General features: G+C 46.6%; 1 protein-coding gene across 6 annotated transcripts in view; it reads right to left on the bottom strand.

Moving 5' to 3' along the window:
- Window positions 1–23,942, bottom strand: part of LOC144373094 (uncharacterized) — a 59,323-nt gene that overhangs the window by 12,929 nt on the left and 22,452 nt on the right. For 2 of the 6 annotated variants that reach the window (XM_078036199.1, XM_078036198.1), the window contains 6 exons: window positions 22,771–23,674; window positions 22,204–22,297; window positions 10,368–10,489; window positions 9,719–9,858; window positions 9,097–9,266; window positions 8,557–8,662 (listed from right to left, as the gene is read on the bottom strand). In XM_078036199.1, coding sequence (XP_077892325.1) covers window positions 8,557–8,662; window positions 9,097–9,266; window positions 9,719–9,858; window positions 10,368–10,489; window positions 22,204–22,297; window positions 22,771–22,786 — 648 coding nt within the window. In that variant the 5' untranslated portion in view covers window positions 22,787–23,674. Of the gene's footprint in view, window positions 1–8,556; window positions 8,663–9,096; window positions 9,267–9,718; window positions 9,859–10,367; window positions 10,490–13,594; window positions 13,796–22,203; window positions 22,577–22,770; window positions 23,675–23,942 lie in introns of those variants that run through there. The other 4 variants (XM_078036201.1, XM_078036200.1, XM_078036203.1 and 1 more) reach the window with 4 other exon arrangements.

The raw sequence follows: 23,942 nt of genomic DNA on the forward strand, positions 1-23,942 counted from the left end.
TTTATTTTTAATAAAAATATTAGTTGTAGATGGACACAATACCTTTATTTTATTTATTTTTATGTAGTACTAATGCTCTAACCCAGGGCTTCATGCCTGCTGGGCAAGCACTGTAACAGTGAGCCACATCCCCAGCCATAATGTTTTTATTCTTTAATTTGCTTTTGGAAGTACTAGGTATTGAAGCCAGGAGCATTATACCACTGAGCTACATTCCCAGCCCTTTTTACTTTGAGATAGGGTCTTGCTAAAACTGCCCAGGCTGGTCTCTAACTTATGATCCTTCTCCCTAAGCCTCCTGAGCTACTGGGATGATGGGCAGACATCACTATGCCCAGTCATCTTAAATTGCTCTTTTTTATTCTGGGATTCCTATCCCATGTAAAATGTCTTATCAATATGAGATTGTACAGCCAAGTGTGGTGGCATGCACCTGTAATCCCCCCTGCTCAGAAATCAGGAGCAGGAGAGTCACTGCATCCTACAAATTTGAGACCAGTCTGAGCATCAGAGGAAGCCCCACCTCATACCACAAAAAAATGGAAAAAAAAAAAAGAGATAAAAGTGGGGTACTCTAATAACTAACAGTGAGAAAATAACCCAAATTTAAATGTAAGGTCTCTGGTGTGGCTCAATGGTAGAGCTCTTGCCTAGCATGCTCAAGGACATGAGTTTTCATGCTTATTCATACTAGCCCCAAAGCAGAAATCTAAAATCTCCTAATCCTCCTATATAATGAAATATATATATATATATATATATATATATATATATATATATATATATATATATGTGTGTGTGTGTGTGCGCGCGCGCGCGCGCGCGTGTGTATGTGTTTGTACACTTTCCCCCAGCACTGGGGGGTTGAGCCTAAGGACATCCTACCACTTGGCTTTATCCCTAGCTGTTCTTATTTTGAGATACAGTCTTGCTAATTGCAGAGGCTGGCCTAAAGCTGCCTGAGTTCCTGAGTTGCTGGAATTAGTCATGTGCCACCAAACCCAGTTTACAATCCCTTTTCTAGCCAGTCCAGTGGTACACACCTGCCTTCCAGGACTCAGCACACTTACATAGGAGGTTTGCTTGAACTCAGAAGTTCAAGACTGGCCTGGCCAACATACTGGGAACTTCACCTCAAACAAACAGAAAACCCACAAAACTGATGGTCAATTTTTCTTTCCTTTTCCACATCTGAGGATTGAATTCAGGGGTGTGTTACCATTGACCTACATCCCCAAAACTTTTTTTTTGATAAAGAACACAATTCTCTTTAAGTTACTGATCCTTGACTTGTGATCCTCCTGCCTCAGTTTCTTGAGTAGCTGAGCTTATAGATGGGCACTCCTGTGCCCAACTGTATTATCACTTTTCAAGTGTGCAGTAAATTAACTGGAACAACCTTATTGACCATTATATCTCCAAAACTTACTCATGTTTAACTGAAACTTTGTAATTTCTGACTAATCTAATAGCCTATTAGGACTCATAATAAACAAGTTCCCTTCCTATTATATGGAATCCTTTCCGGCCAAGAGTCAGGCAGTGTTGGTTCATGAGCTTGAGTCTCCAGAGAGCAAGGATCTTCCCTTCCAGGAGGGCTCTGTCCCAGCCCCTCAGAGCCTCCACCCACACTTCCCTGAACCTAGGACACATAGGCACAGCTGCCATAGGAAGCAGCACCAAACATGTGTATATAACAGACATGGGGTTCTTGGCACTCTCAACAGGGGAGTGAGGGCTCAGGAACAAGAGACCCCCACATGGGGCTCAGGAGATGAACTTCTGGTGCTTGTCCTGGCATTGCTGGGTGTGAAGGGAGAATAGGAGGCCAAGCCTCCCTTGGAAGCCTCCCAATGCACCACTGGGCTGATCAGAAGGTAAACACAGAGTCAGTACATGGGGGATCTCCCTACCCTCCACCCCACAACTCACAGTCAAGTCCCTTGGTGCCAAGAGTCAAGACAAGGGAGAGGGCTGGCACCACATTACTGCAAGAGACCATGGGGGACACTGTGGGTTACCCACCCCACTGTACACCTAATGCTCCACACAAATGTTTCACATTGTATGTCAAAAATTTCCATAAATAAAGAATCTGGAGTGCTGGGGTTGTGGCTCTGGGGTAGAGTGCTTGCCTCGCATGCATGAGGAACTAGGTTCAATCCATGGCATCACATAAAAATAAACAAATAAAATAAATATATGTGTCCATCTACAACTGATATTTATACATGTACATACATACACACATGCACACATACACCACACATACACAAACACATATAAAAGAAACAGAATTTTCTTTAAAACATAAACTACTAGATTAGTCTCAGTCCTCATTAATAGATGAGGAAACTGGGGACCAAAAAAGTAAGGACTGGCACCAAGCCAACCATAAAGTGTGTTTCAGTCTTTTCTCTTTCTCTATCCAGGGACACCTGGGTGTGCTCTGAAGCCCTGTGACCTGGACCCTGCACCCTCCAGGTCCATAATCCCACTCCTTATGCTCCAAGTGCTTCAGCTTCAGGGCCAGCCCTACATCCGGGGCTTCCCCCAACACATGTGCAACCACAGATCCTCATGATTCAAAGCACACCCGATACTCCTTTCCTTCTGTACAGGTGCAGCCTTGTCACTCCTTGGGGGGGCCTGAGTGGTGCACCTGGGCCAAAGGAGGTCTTTAAGGTGTTCTTTTGGCCCCCAGTTGGTCCCCTGGTCCACCTGAATGCAGACCGCCTCGGACATGTACCTGGGAAGCAACAGGCCAAATGCAAGGAGTCACTACCCACCTTGGCCTGGACTCCCTGACCACTCTCACCCTCAGCTGGGAAAGCACAGAGCCCAGGAGCCTTATCCAGGCTGCCATTCCCCTCAAGCACATTTCTTGGGGCAAGAACCTACAACACCAAGGAAGAGTGAAATTCCCAGAAACTCCCAGAGTGCCCTGGAGAAAACCCCAAAGGAAAGGAACAGGAGTGTTAAGGCTGGGAGCTGAGGACAGGGACCAGGGAACTAGACCAAGCTTCACTCCCCCCACCAGCCCCAGGGTCCACCACTTGAGCCCTTGGTTTACCAACTTAGGTCCCAAGGGTGCACAGAGTGCGATGTAACAGTTTGTTGGGCAGCCCACATTGAATGCCTTGTCATACTGGAGGGAGATGAGGAAGGGAAGAGGAGCTCAGAATCAGCAGGACTGGGTACGGCCATCTCCCAGGGACACTTGCTAAGTTGGTCAGTCAATCCAGGGCTCAACCTGGGCCTGTGGCCAGGCTCTAGGTACAGGAGTGCCCTAGAGTGACCCAGGGCCTCCTGTCTTCCCAAGCTCCCAGGAAGCGTGACCTCCCTTGACCCACTTGTGAGCAGCTGTCCCCAGACAGTGCTGACCGAGCACCCACCTCTCCTGCCTTCTCAGGGCTCTCAACCCCTAGTGCTTCCCTTTGCAGGATCCTTGCTCTGTCTCCATTGGCCTCACCTGTCCTCTCACCTCATCCTTCCAGGTACCTTTTAAGGTCTGTCTCCTGGTGTTCTGCTCAACTGATCCAAAGATCATGTCACCACCCCACTCCCACTTGACTGTCTTACCACTCGATTTTTCTAAAAATCTACCTTCATTGAGTTTCACTATCTGGGAGACCAGTGGCAGCAGGGGATGCCCAGACATATTTCCCTAGTCAAAAATCAGATTTTCCAAGAAAATCTGAGCTGAAGACCTTCAGTACACAAAGCAGGAAAGGCCAAGCTCAAAGATCATGTCCTTCCCAGGACTCTGACTGGCTTCTCCTCTCCCTTATTCTACTTTCTCTTTCCCCTGAGTCCATCCATCAGCCTCGACCACTCCTCCTTTCAGAACAGGTTGAGTTTCACCCCAACTTCATGAGCTTTAGGTAGAAAATACTCTGTTATAGTAGAAAGTGGTCCAGCAGCACCTCTATCCACCCCAAGTCTCCAATGGCCTACACATGAAGACTTTCATCTTCAACACTCTCCTCTGCCAAAGGAAAGATGATTCCACATCAGAACAGCTCTGGAATATGTCCAAAAAAGCAACTCGAATCAATGTCCTCTATGAGGTTCTGCTTCCTTTAAGGTGTTCACAGCACATAAGAAATGAGTATACCACCAGGTACAGTGGCACACACCTGTAACCCCAGGGAATTGGGATTTTGAGGCTGGAGGATCACAAGTTCAAGGCCAGCCTCAACAACTTAGCAAGGCCCTCAACAATTTAGTGACACCCTATCTCAAAACAAAATAGAGCAAGGATTAGGGATGCAGCTTTGGTGGTAAAGCACCTGTGGGTTCAATCCCTAGTACCAGAAGAAATAAACTAATAGCAGAGCATTAAAAAATTACAGAATCTTTAAACTTTGAGAAAGAATATTTGATTAGATATATATCATGTGTAGAAAATATTGATTGTACATAAAGTATAGAAAATGTTTAAGGAATGATAGTAAATTTGTAAGAACTGAGTAGTAAATGTGAATACCGTCCTCCCCCCACATGGGACCCTATCACACACAACTGGAATCCAACAGCTCTGAGGCACCCAGACAAGCCTCTCTCACTGGCTCCACTCTTGGGGCTCCTGTTCCAATTCTGTGTCTCAAACACCCTCACACTCCACAGGACCAAAATTCAGCAGCATCTTCTTCTTGCCCCATCTTCTGCCCAACTTCCTGTTGTCTCTCCTTCTTCTCCTTATCCTGGGGGGTCAGGACACAATTCTTCTCTCTGTTCCTTTCCTCTTTCCTTCTATCCCCAAATGTTGGTTCTTCTGTTTGATGGTTCACTCATTGATTCAGATGTCTTTTCTCTGTGTGCTGGGGACTGAAGAATTCAGGGCCTTGCACATGCTAAGCACACACTCTACCACGGAGATGCACCCCCATCAGAAATATTTCAGGGCATCAAAAATGCTTGGGTCCAACCAGGAAGGGTGGCACACACCTGTAATCCCAGTGATTTGGGAAACTAAGGCAGGTTTGAGACCAGCCTCAGCAACTTAGTGAGACCCTGATTCATAATAAAAAGTAGCAGGGACTGGGAATGTAGCTCAGTGGTAAAGTGCCCCTGGGTTTAATACCGAGTAGCAAAAAAACAAAGCCCCGTCACTGCACTGGGGATGGAAAGCACACCGCAAACAGCATGGCCAGGCTACTTTCAGTGGGTGAGGGCAGCTGCAACCTGAGGCCCTGTGCACCAAGGGGAGTGGAAAGGGTAGAGCATAGAGAGAGTATCATGGGAACCATGTAGGCAACCCAGCTCACACCACCCAGGTACATGCAGAGGAGAAGCCCAGAGAGTTAAGTGCTGAGACAGCGACTTCTGGTTTCAGAGGCTGTGTCTAGACCAGAAAGAGTAGTCTGAAGATGTCTGCTGAATTTGGCCATTAATGAGAGCATCATCCTGACAGCAAGGGCTGGGCTGAGCTGGGCCAGAAAGTGAAGGGGGAGCTAGTGAACAAGATCAACTCTTTCAGGAAATAAGGCCCAGAAGGTACAACAGGTGGAGTGGAGGCCTGGGATGTTAAGGCTGGGACTTGTATGACTTTTAAGATGAGCACAAACATGTGTAGATGACCATGGGAAGGAATGGTAGTGATGTAACAGCAGCACACAGGGCACTCTCTGGTGCCATCCACTCTTCTATGAGGTTTACATGAATTAACCCACAATTCCCTGTTTTACAGATAGGGAAATTGAGTGACCAGGAGCTGAGTAGCATACCCCAGGTCTCCCTGCTGCTCAGTTCTAGAGCTCCGATTTGAACTTATGTGGTCTTCACCAGAGTCTTTGCCACCAACCACCAAGCAAGTGAGTCTAGGAGGAGTTGCAGTCAGGGAATGGAGTATGCTGGGAGTGAAAGCTGGAGCATGAAATCAGTGCCTGAAATTAGTGCTGCCATTAATAGAAAGGAGCCCTGTCTAGTGAATCTTAGAGGGCAGACCACATTTAGGTCCCTTGAGACTTGGGGATCCTGGACATGGAAGGCCTCACTCTGAGCAGAGGAGGAAGAGCAATGGACTAAGGCCTGACCTAGGGCAGGAAAAACCACAGGATGGAGGAATGGAACAGGCTGCCAGGAAAAGTCAATGATGATACTAGAAGCTGGAGAGAGGAGAAGACAGGCAGACCACAGGGCTGAGGAATAAGGGCCAAGCACAGGAGTCACAGCTGGGAGGGAACCACATATGGCAGTGGTGGATGGGAGGTGATGAGCAGACAGGCTCCTCTGTCTGTTCAGCTATCTCAGGGTCTGAAGCTTCCCCTCCCCCACTGATGCCGCCCACCAGTCTTCCTGAAAGAGCCTTTAGTTAAGAGATTGCCATACTAAAGGAATCCCAGGGCAAAGATGCCCACTATATCATTCCTAGTGGATGCTCAAAGAAAAAGCAATAAAGACACAGATGGGGAAGAAAGCAAAGAAACTGCTCCACAGGACATGAGGTTCCTTTTAGAGTGAACAACAACGAATGCTGGGGAAGAAGCTCAGTGATCGAGCACCCCTGGTAAGATCCTCAGTGCTGGAAAAACATCAACACTAAGGACTCCTGCTCTTTGGAAGATGCGATGAAGAAAATAAAATGTCAAGCCATGAATTGCAAGAAAAGATTTGCAACACATACATCTGAATCCAGTATAGAGAACTCCTGAAACTCAATAAGAAAACAACACAGTTTTTTTAAAAATGGGCAAAGTTTGGAGCAAACACTTCACCATCAATATACCCATGGCTTATAAGACACAAAAATATGCTCAACACCATTAGTCATTAGGAAAATACAGAGTGGAGCCCTAGTGATATACCACTACTCATTTATTAGACAGGCTACAATTTGAAAACAAAAAAGAATAGTGACCAATGACAGTATCAAATGCTAGTGAGGATGTGGAGCAACTGGAATTCTCATTCATTGCTGGTACAAAATAGAAACATTAGAGTTGTTTTCTAAAATGTCCCATAAGTTTATCTCATGACTCAGCAATGCCACCCTTAACAATTTACCCAACAGAAATGAAAACTTATGTCCACATGTCTATGCATCAATGGTTGTTGTATCAGCTTTATTTATAACTGCCTGAAACTGGCTGGGCACAGTTCCCCATGACTTTAATGGCTTGGGAGGCTAAGGCAAGTGGGTGACAAGTTCAAAGCCTCAGTAACTTAGGAAGGCTTTAAGCAACTTAGTAAGACCCTTTCTCAAAATTTTAAAAATTTTTCAAAAAGAAAACATAAGGGTGCTGGTTGTGGGGTGGGTGAGGCTGGGATTGTTGCTCAGTGGTTAAGCACCTCTGGGTTCAATCCCTGGTACAAAAACAAAACAAAAATTCTGCCAAAACCTAGATGCAAAGAAAAAATACTTCAATTGGTGAATGTACAAATAGTCTGTAGGGAAATACATACTACAAGAAACAAAAGAAAATAAACTACTGATATGAGCAACTACATAGATGAATCTCAAATGCATCGTGCTCAGTGAATGAAGCCAGACTAGAAAGCCCAAAACACCATTGATGCATGATTCTGGAAAGAGAAAAACCACAAGGACTCAGGGAGAGAAAATGACAACAAGAGATGAAAGGATTTTCTGGGGTAGTGAAACTGGTTAACCTTGATCTTGATGGAGAGTACACAATGTCATTTGTCAAAATCCCTAACTATAGATGAAAAAGGGTGAATTTACTGTTTCTAATTACCCCTCAATGAATGACATTTTCACAAAATTTTTCATGGCTCCCAGGTTTCCAGTTCTTCCAAACAAAATTCCAAGCTTGGCTTTCTGGGCCTTTCTAATCTTGACCCCCATAGGGTCAACCTCATTGCCCATGTCACCTTGTCCTTGAACTAGGATCCATTTCTTCATCATTCTGTTAACACCCTACTTTCAGATTTCTGTGCCTTTCTACAAAATTGTACCTCTCACAGTCAATGCCCTCCTGTCTGCCTCTCCAAAAGCACACCTAGGACACAAAGAGTGGCATGTTCTCCTCTACAGCCTGGGCTTCGCCAAACTCCCAGTCTCTTCCAGTTGGCTACACCACTCAGGACTGACCCCTTGCTCAGAGTGTTCCTGGTGTCTCCCAGTGTTATTCTGATGGCAGGTTGCTTATCAACACAAGGGCATGATGTACTTACTCACCCCTACACCCATCCCTCAAATAACTACCACCTAGAACACCCAGCACACAGTAGGCTTTCTTTTTTTTAAGAATTTTTTAATATTTACTTTTTAGTTCTTGGCAGACACAACATCTTTGTTTGTATGTGGTGCTGAGGATTGAACCCTGGCCGCACGCATGCTAGGCGAGCGCACTACCACTTAAGCCACATCCCCAGCCCACACAGTAGGCTTTCAATGCAATGCACCCAGGAGGCAAAATGGCCCCAAGCTCCAGGGTATAGAAATATCTGAGCTGCATCTTCAGAGGTGGGTCTGGAAGGACTCATGAGGCATCATCAAGGCCAAGGGCAGTGGAGAAAGTGCACAAAGTGTCTAATTGAAGAGGTGCAAGATGCCTCACACAGCCAAGGGCACACACACTCACCACTTACCTTCTCCTCATAGGGTCGCCTTGCGGTGCCCACCGCCACTGCCTTGATGAACAATTGCAGGATGAGCGGGACCAGGAGGGCCCCAGTGGGTACAGCCACTAGGATGCTGTGCACAGGCTAAGAATGGAAGCCATGGAAGAGCTCCTCCCTGGTCCGCTTTCGACCCCACTGCTCCCTCCTTACCTCCCACTCCAGGTAGCACTGCCCATGGCTCTCCCTCCATGGACTGGACAGTTAGTCCAGTACAACCAAGGGAAACCTCCCTCCACCACACTGTCCTCCCACCTGTCCCTTTTCAACTTTCATTACCCTACTCTGAGGGCCCCTAGATTCTTATCTCCACAGGCATCCTATCTCGTCCATGTTCCTGACTCCACTGGCCTTCCAAATGTCCTTCACAGGTCCTGCCAAGTGACTTCTCCCTCTAGCCCCGCCCACATCAGCCCCTCCCCTGTCACCCTGACCCTACTGGGCTGTTTGCCCCTCCCTCCCCACCACATCAGCACTTCCCAGTGTGCGCCCTTGGGAGTGTGTGGATACGTCATGATTTTGTCCAAAAACGCCACGTTCCTCCTGCATATGATGAAAACCACGCAGGTGGCCAGCACGGTACCCAGATAGAGGCACAGGGACACGAGGAGTAGCAGGTAGAGCCGGATGTTTCGGCGCCCCACGCAGTTATTCACCCACCTGCAATGGTGGTCGAACTCCTAGGGGAGAGGAGACAGGTCTGAGGGTCCTTCTGGAATGGCTTCCATCACTCCCTAATCCTGGGGCCTCCCCTAACGCAGCCCTCTAGGCCGCCTGCTGTTGACCTTACATAAGGGTTCCCATCTCAGTGAGAGCACAGTTAGGACCCCATGGCTCATCAAGTCACCTGTCCTGAGTGAGGTCTTTAGAGACAAGACCTGCCTGGTGTCACGTGGACCAGGACATGAAAACTCTGGGCCTCCATTTCCTCAAGTACTGGAAAAGGATGAAAAAAATGCCCTTCCACTACCGGCTGTCTGCTCTTGTGAACCATGTTCCCAGAGTGCCACATGAAGCACTCTGGGAATATGGTCTGATACCCCCACCTGGCCCACTCATGATGTGAGGTTCCTGGTCCTGGCCAGGTGCAAGGAGATAGGTTGGTGAGTGGACAGGGAGGAGGAGCACTCACCTCCACACAGATGTCACACCTTTTGCAGTGGAAGGTTCGGGGCAGGCGGTGAAAATAACACGTGGGACACCACGGCATGTGGTACAACCTGCCATTCACTCGTGCCATGTATACAGTCTCAGGGTCCTGCTTGAAGGCGCCTGGCAGGGAGAGAGGTGTGGGAATGGAGGAGGCCCTTGTATTACTCTGATGCTCAGGGCAGCCCCATAGCATCACTGGGCATCAAGAAGGTGGGGAGGAGGAGGGCAGGGGAACCCCAGTGCCTGTTGAGCAAGCTGACCACTCAGATGGGTGGCAGTCAGAGAGAAGGGCTGTCCAGCACAGGAGCTCTACATGGAGCTCCCCCTGTGGAATAGTGATCAGTGCTTGGAGTTGGATGTGAAATGGGAAGGAGGAAGGGGGAACTGCGTGGTTGGAAGAGCCTGCTGCCTCTCTTGGCCCGTCCTCCCTTCTAAAGCAACTGGAAAACCTCCAGGATTCTGTTTTTCACACTTCAGTGGCTTGGGAAATGAAGTGCCAGGGCCCAAGTAATAGTGACAGGGTAAGAAGGGATCCTGAGGCCACAGGTGGGGTCAGCCCTTTACAAATGACCCCTGTAGGCACCAGCCTTGGGGTGCCACCTCCCTCTCCCAGGAGTCCGAGGCCTTACCTCTGTTCAAGATTCCTGGGTCTGAAAAATTCATGCCAATGAGGCTATACAAACTCAGGAGGCAGAAAAGTCCGGAGACCACTGGGTAGGCCCACTCTCCATTTTGCGCCAGTGCTCGGCCTCTGAAATCAGAGCCAGACTCCGTTCTAGTCGGGGGCAACCCAGAGCCCCCATGAGGCCCGGCTCACCTGAGGTCAGACCCACACACCTTAAGGACAGATCTGAATATCCAGGCTAGAGACAGACCCCATTCCCTCCACCAAATGTCACCAGCATTACCAGCCTCCAACAGTCCCCCCAAATCCTCAGGCTCCCCACATCTCTGTGCTTCCCACTAAATATCCTCCTTCCCCTCTTGGCCTCCCTCCACCTCCCTGCCTCTGCACTCTCACTGTCTATTTCCCTTCTGTCTCTTTTTGAGAACCCACAGCTGGCCCGGAGACTCACGGAAATATAAAGAACACAGCACTTAGATACACCAGGGCTGCCACAGTGAAACAAGCCCAGAGGCTTGAGAATAGCCAGGATCTGGCTGGGGGTCGGGGTGGGGACAATAAATCGTTTGATACAGTCATGCTGCGATGCCTGCTCTCAAACAAATGAGAGCCAACTGCTCCTTCTCCTGGCTTGGCACCCAGAGTACCATGACTACAAATGTGACATCAGAGAGGTTCCGGAATGGGGGCTCTGGCTGCTTCCTGTGCCCACTGATATCAACCTTCCCCTGGCCTCAGATACACACTTCTGGACGGGGACATCCTGCTCTTACAATGTGGCTTTGTTGGAGCTTGTGAGGATGGATGTAGTTTATCCCCCAAAGGTTCTTAGGCTGGAGGCTAGGTCCTCGGTGTGGCAGTGTTGAGGGGGTAGAACCTGCAAGAGGTAAGGCCTAGTGGGAGGTAATTTGGCCACTGGGGATGAGGCCCTTGGAAGGGAGTAATGAACTTCTCATGGGTCCCTGTTAGTTCCTGTGAGAGGGGGTGTTATAAAATGAACAAGACTCATCCTCCCCAGTTTCTGGCCATTCAGTCTCGACCCCTTGCATGTCTTCCCACCATGATGCCATTCACCATGTTGTAATCACTCTCACCAAAGATCAGTCTCAGGGGCTACCAAATGTTGCATTCTGTGCTAAATAAACCTCATCTCTTTATAAAGTACCCATTCTTGGGTATTTTGTTAGAGCAACAGAAAGCATCTAATACAGAGACCATGTCATATGGTTTATGGGGAGAAGTTTGGTGATGGTTAGTTATCCCCCTTTCAGGCCCAGTGCTAATGGAAGTAGGCATAAGTGCTCCTCGCTTATCCTAGTGCCACTTCTTCCTTTCTGTTGTAACAAAGCTCCATTTTGGGGAGGAGGTAGCAAGCTACCAACTAAATATCTTCCCAGTTTCCTTCACTTCCAGGGTGGGTTTTATGACATACTTCTGTCTCAACATAAAACATAAAATGGGCTGGGGACGTGACTCAATGGTTAAGCAACCCTCCGTACAATCCCTGATGATGATGATGATGATAACATAATGATAATAATTTGTACATATTTATGGCATAAAACATATTTTGAAACATGTATACATATACATTATTTCATATTCTTTTTTGTGTTGAGAACCCTTGAAATCTATTCTCTGAGTCATTTTCCAGTATATATAACATTATCAACTGTACTCATTCTGTTATATGTTATTATTAACTGTAGTCATCTTATTGTACAATAGATCCCTTAAACTCATCCCCCTCATCTAAGTGCAATTTGGCTTCCTGGGACCAGCATCTCCCCCATCCACAGCCCAGCCACTCCTGGGCCCCTGGCAGTCACCATTCTGCTCTCTGTTTCTATGAGTTCAACTTTTATAGATTCCACATGTAGGTGAGATCATGTGATAGTTGTCCTATGCCTGGCTTATTTCCCCCAGTAAAATGTCCTTTGGCCTCCCTCATTCAATGCCACAAGTGACAGGACTTCCTAATTTTATTTAAAGACTAAATAGTGTCCCCTTATATTACTAAACCACATTTTTTATATCAACTCACCCACTGATAGACACAGCTTTTCCCATTTCTAGGTTCTGAGAATATTACTGCAATGAACATGGGGTGCAGATATCTATTAATACACTGATGCCATTTCCTTTGGATATATACCAAGTAGTTGGATGTCTGGACTGTAGGGTAATTTTTTTTTTTTTTTTTTTTTTTTTGGTGCTGGGGATTGAACCCAGGGCCTTGTCCATGCATGGCAAGCACTCTACCAACTGAGCTCTATTTTCGATTTTTAAAGAAACTTCCCATATTGATTTTCCTAATGACTAGACTAATTTAAATTCCACCAAACATTCTACAAGAATTCTAGTTTCTCCCTATCCAGACCAGTACTTAATATCTTTTGTCTTTCTTTTTCTTTTATTTATACTCAAGTTGAACCCAGGGGTACATTACCCAGATACACAACTGCAGACCTTTTTAAGTTTTATTCTGAGATCAGGTCTCACTAAGTTGCTGAGGTTTACCTTGAATTTATAATCCTCCCACCTCAGCCTCTTGAGTTACTGGTATTAAGGCATGTGCCGCTGGTTCTTTGGTCTTTTTGATAATAGTCATTCTAATAGGTGTGGGAGGGTATCTCATTATGATTCTAACTTGCATTTCTCTAAGGATTAGTAATGTTGAACATTTTTTTCAGCTTTCTCTTGGTCAATTGTGTTTCTACTGAGAATGCAATGATGTTTGAGTCACAGTCTACCTTCAAATTTTATGTCGATTTCTGTTTTAGCACAAGAAGGGATGACATGCATTGGGTCATGGAAAAAGGTCAGGAGTGGTTCTAGAATCATAAATACCAGGTCTATTGAGCTTTGTAGCAGACCATGCTAGCCTTAGGTTTTCTTTTTTTGTTTGTTTTTTGGTTTTTTAAATTAGTTATATATAACAGCACAATGCATTTTATTTCATTGTACACAACTGTAGCGCAACTTTACATTTCTATGCTTGTACCTGATGTAGCATCACACCATATGTGCATTCATACATGTACTTAGGGTAATGATGTCCATCTCATTCCACCAACTTTCCTATCCCCATGCCCCATCCTCACCTCTGCCTCCCCTTTGCCTCATCAAACTTCCTCCATTTTTTTCTTATCAGAGAGAACATTCAGCCTTTGGTTTTTGAGGATTGGCTTACTTCAATTAGCATGATATTCTCTAACTCCATTCATTTACCTGCACATAATTTTATTTTCTTTTAATGCTGAGTAGTAATATTCCATTAGGTATATATATACCACAGTTTCTCTATCCATTCATCTATTCACAGGCATCCAGGCTGTTTCCACAGTTTAGTTATTGTGTACTGAGCTTCTATAAACATGGATGTGGCTGTGTCTCTGTAATATGCTGATTTTAAGTCATTTGGAAATAGACCTAGGAGAGAGATAGTTGGGTCAAATGGTGGTTCCATTTAAAGTTTTCTAAGGAATCTCCATACTGCTTTCCAGATTGGTTACACCAATTTGCAGTCCCACCAGCAGTGTATGAGTGTACCTTTCCCCCCACATCCTCATCCACCAACATTTATTGTGGTCTGTATTCAACACACAGGGCACTTTCTGGTACAGCCACTGTTCTATGTGGTTTACATGAATTATACCACAATCTCTGTTTTACAGATAGGGAAGTTGACTGACCAGGGGCTAAGTAGTTACCTAAGGTCTCCCTGCTGGTTAGTTCTAGAGCTGTGATTTGGACTTATGAGGTCTGGCTCGAGAGACCTTGCCACCAACCACCAAGCAAGGGACTCCAGGAGGAGTTGCAGTCAGGGGGCAGAGTAGAAAGGGAGTGAAGTTGGAGCATGGGATCAATGCCTGAGATGGGTGCTTCCAATAATAGAAAGGAACCCTGACTGGGGAATCCCAGAGGGCAGACCACATTTAGGTCCCTTGAGAATAGTGATCCTGGACATGGAGGGCCTCATTCTGAGCAGAGGAGGAAGGGCCTATGGCCTGACCTGGGGCTGGAAGAACCACAGGATGGAGGAAGGGAAAAGGCTGCCAGGCAAACTCAATGATGGAGTGAAGCTGGACAGAGGAGAAGACAGGCAGACCACAGGGCTGAGGAAAAAGGGCCAAGCTCAAGAGTCACAGGTGGGAGGGAACCACATATGGCAGTGGTGGGGTGCTGAATAAAAGGATGGGAGGTGATGAGCAGACAGGATCCTCTGTCTTTTCAGTTGTCTCAGAGTCTGCAGCTTCACCTCCCCCCACTGATGCTACCCACCAGTCTTCCTGAAAGAGCCTTTAATCAAGCGATTGCCATACTAAAGGAATCTCATGGCAGAGATGCCCACTCCTATCATTCCTAGTCAACACTAAGAAGAAAAAAAAATAAAAACACACATGTTGGAAAGAAGAAAATAAAACTGTTCCTCACAGAGGACATGATTTTCCAAGTAGAATAAATAACAACACTCAGTGGCAGAGCACCTCGATTCAAACTCCAGAACTGGAAAAACAACACCACTAAGAACTTCTGTTCTTCGAAAGATGCTATGAAGAAAACTGAATGAAAAGCCACAGATTGCAAGAAAAATTTGGAAAACATAGATCTCAACCCAGTGTACACAACCCTTATAACTTAGTAAGGAAAGAAAACAATATTTTTTAAAAGAGAAGTAGATTGGAGCCAACACTTTGCCAAAGACCTACCAATGGACAAGAAGACATAAAAATAAGCTCAACATCATTGCTCATTAGGAAAACATAACCTGGAGCTTAAATGAGATGCCACTACTCATTTATTAGAAAGGCTTCAATAAAAAGAGAAAACAAAACAAGAACAAATGACAGTGTGAAATGTTGGTAAGGATGTGGAGCAACTGGAATTTTCATACTTTGCTGGTAGAAATTAGGAATGGTACAGTGATTTTGAAAGAAAAATGGCCATTTTCTACAGAGTTCCACCTACAGTTACCTTATGACTCAGCAATACCACCCTTAAGAATTGACCCAACAGAAATGAAAACTTAGGTTCGCATGCCTGTACACCAATGTTTGTAGCAGCTTTCTTTATAGCTGTGAAAAACTAGCTAGGCACAGTGGCGTGTGCCTAAGTTCTAGCCACTTGGGAGGCTAAGACTGAAGGATTGCAAGTTCAAAGCCAGCCTCAGCAAATTAGCAAGGTTCTAAGCAATTCAATGAGACCCTGACTCAAAAGAAAAAAAAAACTTTAAGAAAAATAAAGGGGGCAGATGGATCAGAGATGCAGCTCAGTGGTTAAGCACCCCTGGGTTCAATCCCTGGTACAAACAAAAGAAAACTAAAACACTGTGGAAAAACTAGATACAATGAACAATCCTTCAATTGGTGAATGTATAAATACTCTATAGGAATGCTATTCCCAGTGTGGGCCCTTGGGACTGTGTGGCTAGCAATGGCTTTGTCCAAGGATAATGACATCACTGTGGTGGCCACAAGGAAGACGATGCACATCACCAGAAGGGCACCCAGGTACAGGCAAAGGGACACAAGTAGCAGCAGGAAATGCCAGATGTTCAGATACCTCAAGCTGTTGCTCACCTGCCCACAGTGGTGGTCCAACTCCTAGGGGAGAGGAGGCAGACCTCAAGGGTCTATCTGACCTGACTTCCATCACCCCCAAATGCTCAGGTCTTCCCCAACTCAGCCCCCTAGGCTTCCTGCTCTTGGCCCTACACACAGGTTTTCATCTCAAGGACAACCTGGCATTTCCATGGTTAGGGCACAGTTAGCCCCATAGCACATCAGGTCACCTGTTCTGAGCGAGATTTTTAGAGACAAGATCCGCCTGGTGTCACTTGGAGCAGGACATAAAAACTCTGGGCCTCTGTTTTCTCAGATACTGGATGAGGATGAAAAAACACCCTTGCCCAACCAGCCGTCTGCACTTGTGAACCAGAGTAGGGTGGGCACATCAGACAAACACACTCAGAACCAGGAAACCCTACAACTAGGACACCCAGACCAAGGCATGCAATGATCCCCAGGACCAGGCAGCAGTCAGCAAAAAAGGCTGGGAATCTAGTATCAGCAAGCCAGGGGAGGGCACAGTCACTGCCTTTCCTCCCCCTGACTCCACCAGGCTCAGCACAGAGGGGATGCCCTTTGCATGTCAGCACCTGTGCAAGCAAGGCCAGCCTCCCAGGACAGGTGCAGAACTGGAGGCAATAACAGATGGAAGTGAGCAAGAGTAGCAGGGAGCCACTTTTAGCAGACTGGGAAGATGGTCTCATACCCACCTGTGGCCCACTTATGCTGTGAGTTTCCTGGTCCTGACCAGGTGTCCAGGGATGGGTTGGTGAGCGGACAGGGAGGTGGAACACTATGTCCACAAAGATGTTACAACAGGGACAGTGGAAGGTCTTGGGTAGGCAGTGGGAGGAGCAATGTGGGCGCCAGGGCATTTGAAAGGTCCTTCGATACATCCAGGCCACATATGATGCCCTCAGGGTTCTGTTTGATGGAGCCTGGCATGGGAAAAGTTTTGGGCAATGACAAGATCCCCTTCTATCACTCTGCCGCTCAGGGCAGCACCATAGCTGGAATGCAGGCATTATCTTCTTCTAGGATTATCTTCTATGTTGAATAATATATATATATATATATATATATATATATATATATATATATATATATATATATTGTTAGAGAGGGACCTACCTTTGCTACTGAAATTTATTTCTTCATACTGTGCCTGGTCTTACCATGAAACCATGATATTAGTAGCAGGAAGAACTCTGGTAGCTCTTGTGCTATTTAGCTCCAACATAAGTGTAAAGAGTTTTGAGAACATTTGATTTTTAATTGATATTCTTCCCAGGGTAAATAAACCCTTTCTAGTCAGTGCCACAGAGATGTTGTCAAGAGTAAAATTATACAATTTGATGTTGTCTGGGATGGACTGTTGAAATATATATATTTACATTGCTATAAAGAAGCTCAAATGAAAACAATGAAATAATAAAATTGAGGGAAGAATTCACAACCCTGGGTACTGGCCTCCAAATACTTCACCACTTTGAAGATGGAAGAAAATATTCTTAGTAACATACTGACTTTTCCAGGTGAAACTGGACTATACAAACAAAATTTGAATGTGTGATTTCACTTAAAATGTTTGTCCTGTCTCAGAGACCTGATACAAAACCAACCAATTCAATCAAATGCATAATCCTTCTCTTGGATTGCTTTACGAATAAGAGAGGACAGATTTTTTTAATAGAACAAGAATTTTATGCAAAATCTGAGCTTTACTATTCTTCATTGAGTGGGAGGAAAGGAGTGGAGGGAGTTTAGAAGGCTCTTTGAAGGAGAAGCCAAGTTATTAGAGCAAGCTCCAGGTTCTTTGAGACTCGTCTTCCTGTCTTTCACTGGGCACAGTCAGTACTTCCACAGCCTGTGCACCTGGGAGGAAGGCAAAGCATGGAGAGATGGCAGAGGGGGGAGACAGGCAACTGAGCATTTGAACATATGTGCTTGCTCTGAGTGGAGTGCATGGGTGTATGATTGGCAAATGGGGAATAGACTGATAACATTTGACTTTGAAAATGACTTTGAGCCCTGCTACACTAAAACTTGCTTTACCAGCTTGGAAGACAAATATGCCCGCATCTGTTTGTAAAGTTCTAACTAATCACTGTGCCACCCCACAAGCAAGTTCACAGGAAATGTTGTTTCCTTCAGGACTTCCCACTGGGTTTGCCCAAGAATTCTCTCCAGCTCTCTTTGCCTTTAGGAGCTTGGTGCTGGCAAAAGAGGGGAAGGAAGAAACCCATAGGGTCCTGCCTGAGGAGACTCCCTGCTTCCCCTCAGTCTTTCACACCAACCAGTGCAGGGAGCCCACACTTGGGGAAGAATGGGGTCCTTTTGTTTTCTGACTGCATATGCTGCTTCTCCTGGCCTCTCCATGGGAGCTTGTAGGGAGGTGGAAGGAGCTACTTGGAGTGCTTTCCTGCCAGCTGACCCCACACTTGGTCATCTCAGCCCACCAGAGAACTTCCAACATGTGAATTTTCAAAAGGAAGAAATCAGGATTGCTTTTGACCTCCCTGACTTCTGCAAATTTGCCAGCCCTGTCCCTCAGGTAGGGCAGTGGGGTGCAGGAGGGACACACACCTGGCTAAGAAAATCTCCATGTGGTAAACAATCCTAGGTGTAACTCTTCTCCTTGGCTATGGAGAATTCTGTCTGTGGTACAAAGCTTCCACAAGACATAGTGGACCTGTGATGTTTCACTGTTTTACTTCCCAAAGATTTTTGAGGCTTGAGGCAAGGGCTAGTAAGAGGCAAAGCAATTTACCTTGACCTCAGAGCACTGCCCCAAGTAGAAGAGCCATCTGGTAGAAGCAAAGTTAGTTTTAGAATGTGTGCTTAGGTAGGTGCAACTAACTCAGACTATGTAGAACTTTGTCTAACACTGTTTTTTTTTCCCATTAAAATGCTATTTTAAAATGTTTAATCCTATAGGAAAGTTTCAAGAACAGTAAAATAATGTGCACCATAATCTGTATACTTTTCTATATGTAAATGAGGTTAAGCAAAAATGAAGATTAGCATGACACCAATATGTATTCAGCTAAATTCATCAATTTTAATATTTTGGTATGTATAGGAAAATTTTCTTGTACCACCATACTAATATCACTTTGAGGAAATTTGATATTGATATGAAACTACTATCAAGGTATATATTCCATATTCAAATTTTCCTAAATCCATTATAGCTGGATTTTTTAAATATACAGGATATGATCAAGGATCACATGTTGCATTTTGTTGTCATTTTTCTTTAGAATCCTGTAATCTATAATGGTTTTCTGACATTTTTTATACAGCACTGACATTGTGGAAGTGTCCTGAACAGTTGTTCTGCAGAATTTGAATGTTTCTGATTGCCTCCTCATGATCTGTTTTAGGCAAAACATTTCTACAAGAATTGGACAGATGATACTTATTTCATGGAGTAGGGGGTGGGAAACTTAACATCTGTTGTCAAGTACAGTTAATGTTGAACTTTGATCATTCAGCATGATGCTGTTTGATTGAGAAGGTAAAGTGTTGTCATTCTGGTTTCTCCTAACTTACTGCATATGCAAAAATAAATGTTGGTGAGGATGTGGGGGAAAAGACACACTCATAGATTGCTGGTTGGACTGCAAATTGATGTAATCATCATGGAAAGCAGTATGGAGATTCCTCAGAAAACTTGGAATGAAACCATCAGTTGACCCAGCTATCCCACTTCTCAGTCTATTTCCAATAGACTTAAAATCAGCAAACTACAGTGATGCAGCCACATCAATGCTATAAAGTAGCTCAACTCACAAAAGAGTTTTACTATGGAACCAACCTAGGTGTCCTTCAACAGACGAACAGATAAAGAAAATGTGGTCAATATGCACAATGGAATATTACTCAGTTTTAAAGAAGAACAAAGTGATGACATATGCCAGTAAATGAGTGGAAGTTAAGAATATCAGACAAAAACAACTGATAATTAAATTTCCATGAAGCTTGAGTAAGACACACTGGACAAAATACACATCAAAGTATTTCAGAATGAAATACTTTGCACAGCAAAAAGGGAAATGCCAATGGATGAGTAATTGTACTTACTGGGAAATAGTGAACTAAAAAGCAAAGTAAATGAGGACTTACAAAAATGGTTTCCATAAAAATGATTGATTTAAAATATGAAAGTCATTGATATATAAACAATGAATCATTACAAATCACCTAATTGTAATAAAATAAAAGGTACAAGAAAAACACATAAATTATATGTACAGAATGTAGAGAATAGACTTACACTGAAAACTTGTAATTTACTCTTTTGGGGGGACAAACAAAAGAAAACACTGGCAGATAAAGTTTAGAACACAGCTTTTAAAATGATACACCATATGCACAACTTTAAAAATGATACATGCATACTCCCATTTAAACCAGGTGTTCCTCTTTCTCCCTTCAACATCCCCCCATTCAGGTTAGCCCCCAACCAAAGTTTCCCTTCACACTTACTCCCCCAACAAGGCCCCACTATTGAAGCCAGGTACCAGCCCTAAAACCTCTACCACACAAACTCAGCTGCCTCCAGGAGCACCCAGGAACAGCACCCAAGTGCCTCTGCCCCACTGCCCTGCAACCTCTGCCACACCCACTCAGCTCATGTCAAGAGCACCCAGGAACAGCACACTAACTCCTATGCCACACTTCCCCACCTCAACAGGCCTTAGCACTAATGCCCCCTCCAGGCACTCACTCAGAGCAGGCAGCCACTACCCCACATAGCTGCCAGTCCCTCTGCACCTCTCCAGCCAGGGTGGCGCCCCCAGAGGCCTCACCACCTGTGTCTGCTCCAGTCATCACCTTGCAGCCACAGGCACTGAGTGCCCCCTCCCCACACACTAACCCACCTAGCCTCTGGTCCCAGGACACCTCTCCTGCAAGGGTCCAACCCCCACAGGCCTCAGAAAGAGGCCCCTCTCAAGGGGCCAGCACAGCATGCCCCCTCCACACACACTACCCCACCCAGCTCTAACTCATCTAGCTCCAATCCCCAATGCCTCTCCAGCCAGGGCTGTGCGCCCCCTCCAGACCTCAGCATGAGCGCCCCCTCAAGTAACTGCCTCGCAGAGACAGGCACAGTGTGCCCCATCACCACACATTACCCACCAAACTCCTTCACCACCCAGCTCCGGTCCCCTAAAACCTCTCCACCCAGGGCCATATGCCACATACCACTGGGGACACTGGAGTCCTCACTACCTGAGACTGTCCTCATAAGTCCACAAGGACCAACAGGAGGTGGTGGTGAGGGCCATGCTGCCCCTGTGGGAGGCCCAACATCCTCACCAGGAACCATAAATGAGAAAGGACGGCAAGGACACCTTCCCAGAGGGTGACATAGTCTAGGGGCAAGACTGGAGCAGCCCAGGCAGCCATCAGTAGAAAGGATCTCTGTGATTTGAAGGCCCTAGCTTCTCCACAATCTGCAGTATACTTTTAGGCTGCCCAGAAATCCACTGTGCAGATGCAGTTTGGAATAAGTTCCTGCATGAATCAGTGAATGTGTGCAAACTGCATGCACATGTGTGTCAATGGCGGGAATATGTGCTGGGATGTTCCCAGGCCCTACCTCACAGTTATAAAAACAGTTCAGCCCTCCCAAGGTACTACCTCACCCAGCTCTGGTCCCCTAAGACCTCTCCAGCCAGGGTTGTGCCCCTACAAACCTCAGGAAAACTGCCCCCTCCAGCTAACCCCTAGCAAGAACAGGCACAGTGCACCTCTCCCCACAAAAGTTCCTACCCCACCAAGCTCCACCCCATTCACTCTGGTCTCCCAATAACTCTCCAGCCAGGACTGCACCCCCACAAGCCTCAGCACAAGCACCCACTGTAGGCATTGCATTGCAGTGACAGGCTCAGCAAGTACCCTCCCCATGTACTACCCCATCCAGTTCCTGGTGCCCTAACACCTCCCCAGTGAGGGCCTTGTACCCACAGGCCTCAGCAAGAGCGCCCCCTCCAGGCATCTCCTCACAGATACAAACACAGTGTGCCCCTCCCCACCAACTACCTCACCCAGCTCCGTTCCCCTGAAGCCTCTTCAGCCAGGGCGGTGCCCCCAAAGGCCTCAGCATGAGCTTCCTCTCCAGGCAACACTTTACAGAAACAGTGTGCCCCCTCGTCACACACTACCACACCTAGCACCTACCCCATCCAGTCTGGTCCCCCAACACCTCTCCAGCCAGGGCCATACACAACACATTGCTGAGGACACTGGAGGTCTCCCTACCTTGGCTCTGCTCCCAGTTTCAGCAGGAAGGATCTCAGGTACTTGAGGAACATGCTTCTCCACTGTCTACTGGCCACTTCTGGATGCCTGGAAACTCAGAGCACAGAAACAGCTTGCAATATGCCCGCCCAAGCTTGTGTGCCTCACGCACTCGCCTGTGTGTTGAGGGTGGGACTTTGCCCAGGAATGTTACAAGGTAATGTCTAGCAACAACAGGCACAGTGCGCCTTCTCCCCAGACACTACCCCACCCAGCTCGGGTCCCCTAAGATCTCCAGCCAGGACCCTTCCCCCACAAGCCTCAGCATGGTCACCCCTTCAGTCACTGCCTCCCATGGATAGCACAGAGCACACCCTCCCCTGCACTATCCCACCCAGCTCCTACCCCACGGAGCTCCTACCTCACCCACCTCTACCCCTCCCACCTCGTACCCCACCCTGCTTCTGGTTCCCTAAGAACTATCCAGCAAGGTTCCTATCCCATATAGGACTCAGCAGGGTCCGCGCATCCATGAACCACCTTACAGGGAGAGAGACACACTCTGCCTCCTCCTCATGCATTACTTACCCAGCTCTGGTCCCATGACGCCGCTCCAGCCAGTGCTGCACCCCACAAACTGCTGGACACACTGGTGCCCTCTCTACCTGAGGCTCTCCACTGGGATGCACAATGTCCAACAGGAGCACAGTGGTGAGTGCCAGGCTGCCTTTGTGGGAAGCCTCACATCCTCACCAGGAACCGCAAAGTTGAAAGCTAGAAGGGACTTCATCCCAGAGGGCGACAAAGCTTCTTGGCCAGGAGCAGAGCAGGCCAGGCAGCCTTGCAAAGGTAGGTCCTCAGCTACTTGAAGACACGCGCTTCTCCACCATCTGCCTGAAACTTCTAGGCCGCAGGAAACCCACTGCACAGAAGTAGTTAGCAGTGCGTCTGTGCATGCGTGCGTGCGTGTGTGTGTGCATGCATGTGCGCGTGGAGCATGACCGCGTCTTGCATTCGTTCGTGTGCGCATCATGCATTCACTTATGAGTTGAGGGCAGGGCTGTGCCCAACAATATAGGGGTGGGGCCACATGATGTGCAGGGAGGGCGAGCGGGAAGTAGAGTTCCCGGGAAGATGGGGAGGATGGCTTGTGTTGCAGGAGGGGGCGCTGCAGAACTTGCCCAGGAGGTGGCGTAGGGTGCCGGTTCCTTGTCTGGGCCACAGTATAGGAGGCAGTGCAGGAATGTTGTGTCGTACCCCCGCTCCCCTGCAGTAGCGCTTGAGGTTGGGGTCCATGCACAACTTTTGCTGTTTGGAGCCAAGGTAGTTCTCACAGCCCTCCTGGCTTCAACTTCTGGGAGGACTGGAGTTCTGGCCAATGCGGTGCTCAGCACTAAATAACTCTGGCCAAACATGGAAACCTGCCGGTGCCAATCCAGGGACCTGGTAGTGATGATGCAATTGCTTGGCTGCACAAGACTGCTGAGGTCTCCTGTCAGATATATATATGTATATATACATACACACACGTACATATCTGAACCAGTAAGCACAGCTAGCACTCACAGGTACATATACACCTGATCACATGGATTTATGTAAAATTGGTTAATATGTAGAGGTAAGGTTAGGGTTAATATGAAATTTTGGTTTGAGTTAGTGGTAGGGTTAAAGATTAACATGTGTATGTGAAAATATGAACAGTCCTAAGTATTTACATTAAAAATGTACTGAAACATATATAAATATACATGTTATAA

This window comes from Ictidomys tridecemlineatus, unplaced genomic scaffold, assembly GCF_052094955.1.
Source record: "Ictidomys tridecemlineatus isolate mIctTri1 unplaced genomic scaffold, mIctTri1.hap1 Scaffold_231, whole genome shotgun sequence".
NCBI classification, from domain to species: domain Eukaryota; kingdom Metazoa; phylum Chordata; class Mammalia; order Rodentia; family Sciuridae; genus Ictidomys; species Ictidomys tridecemlineatus.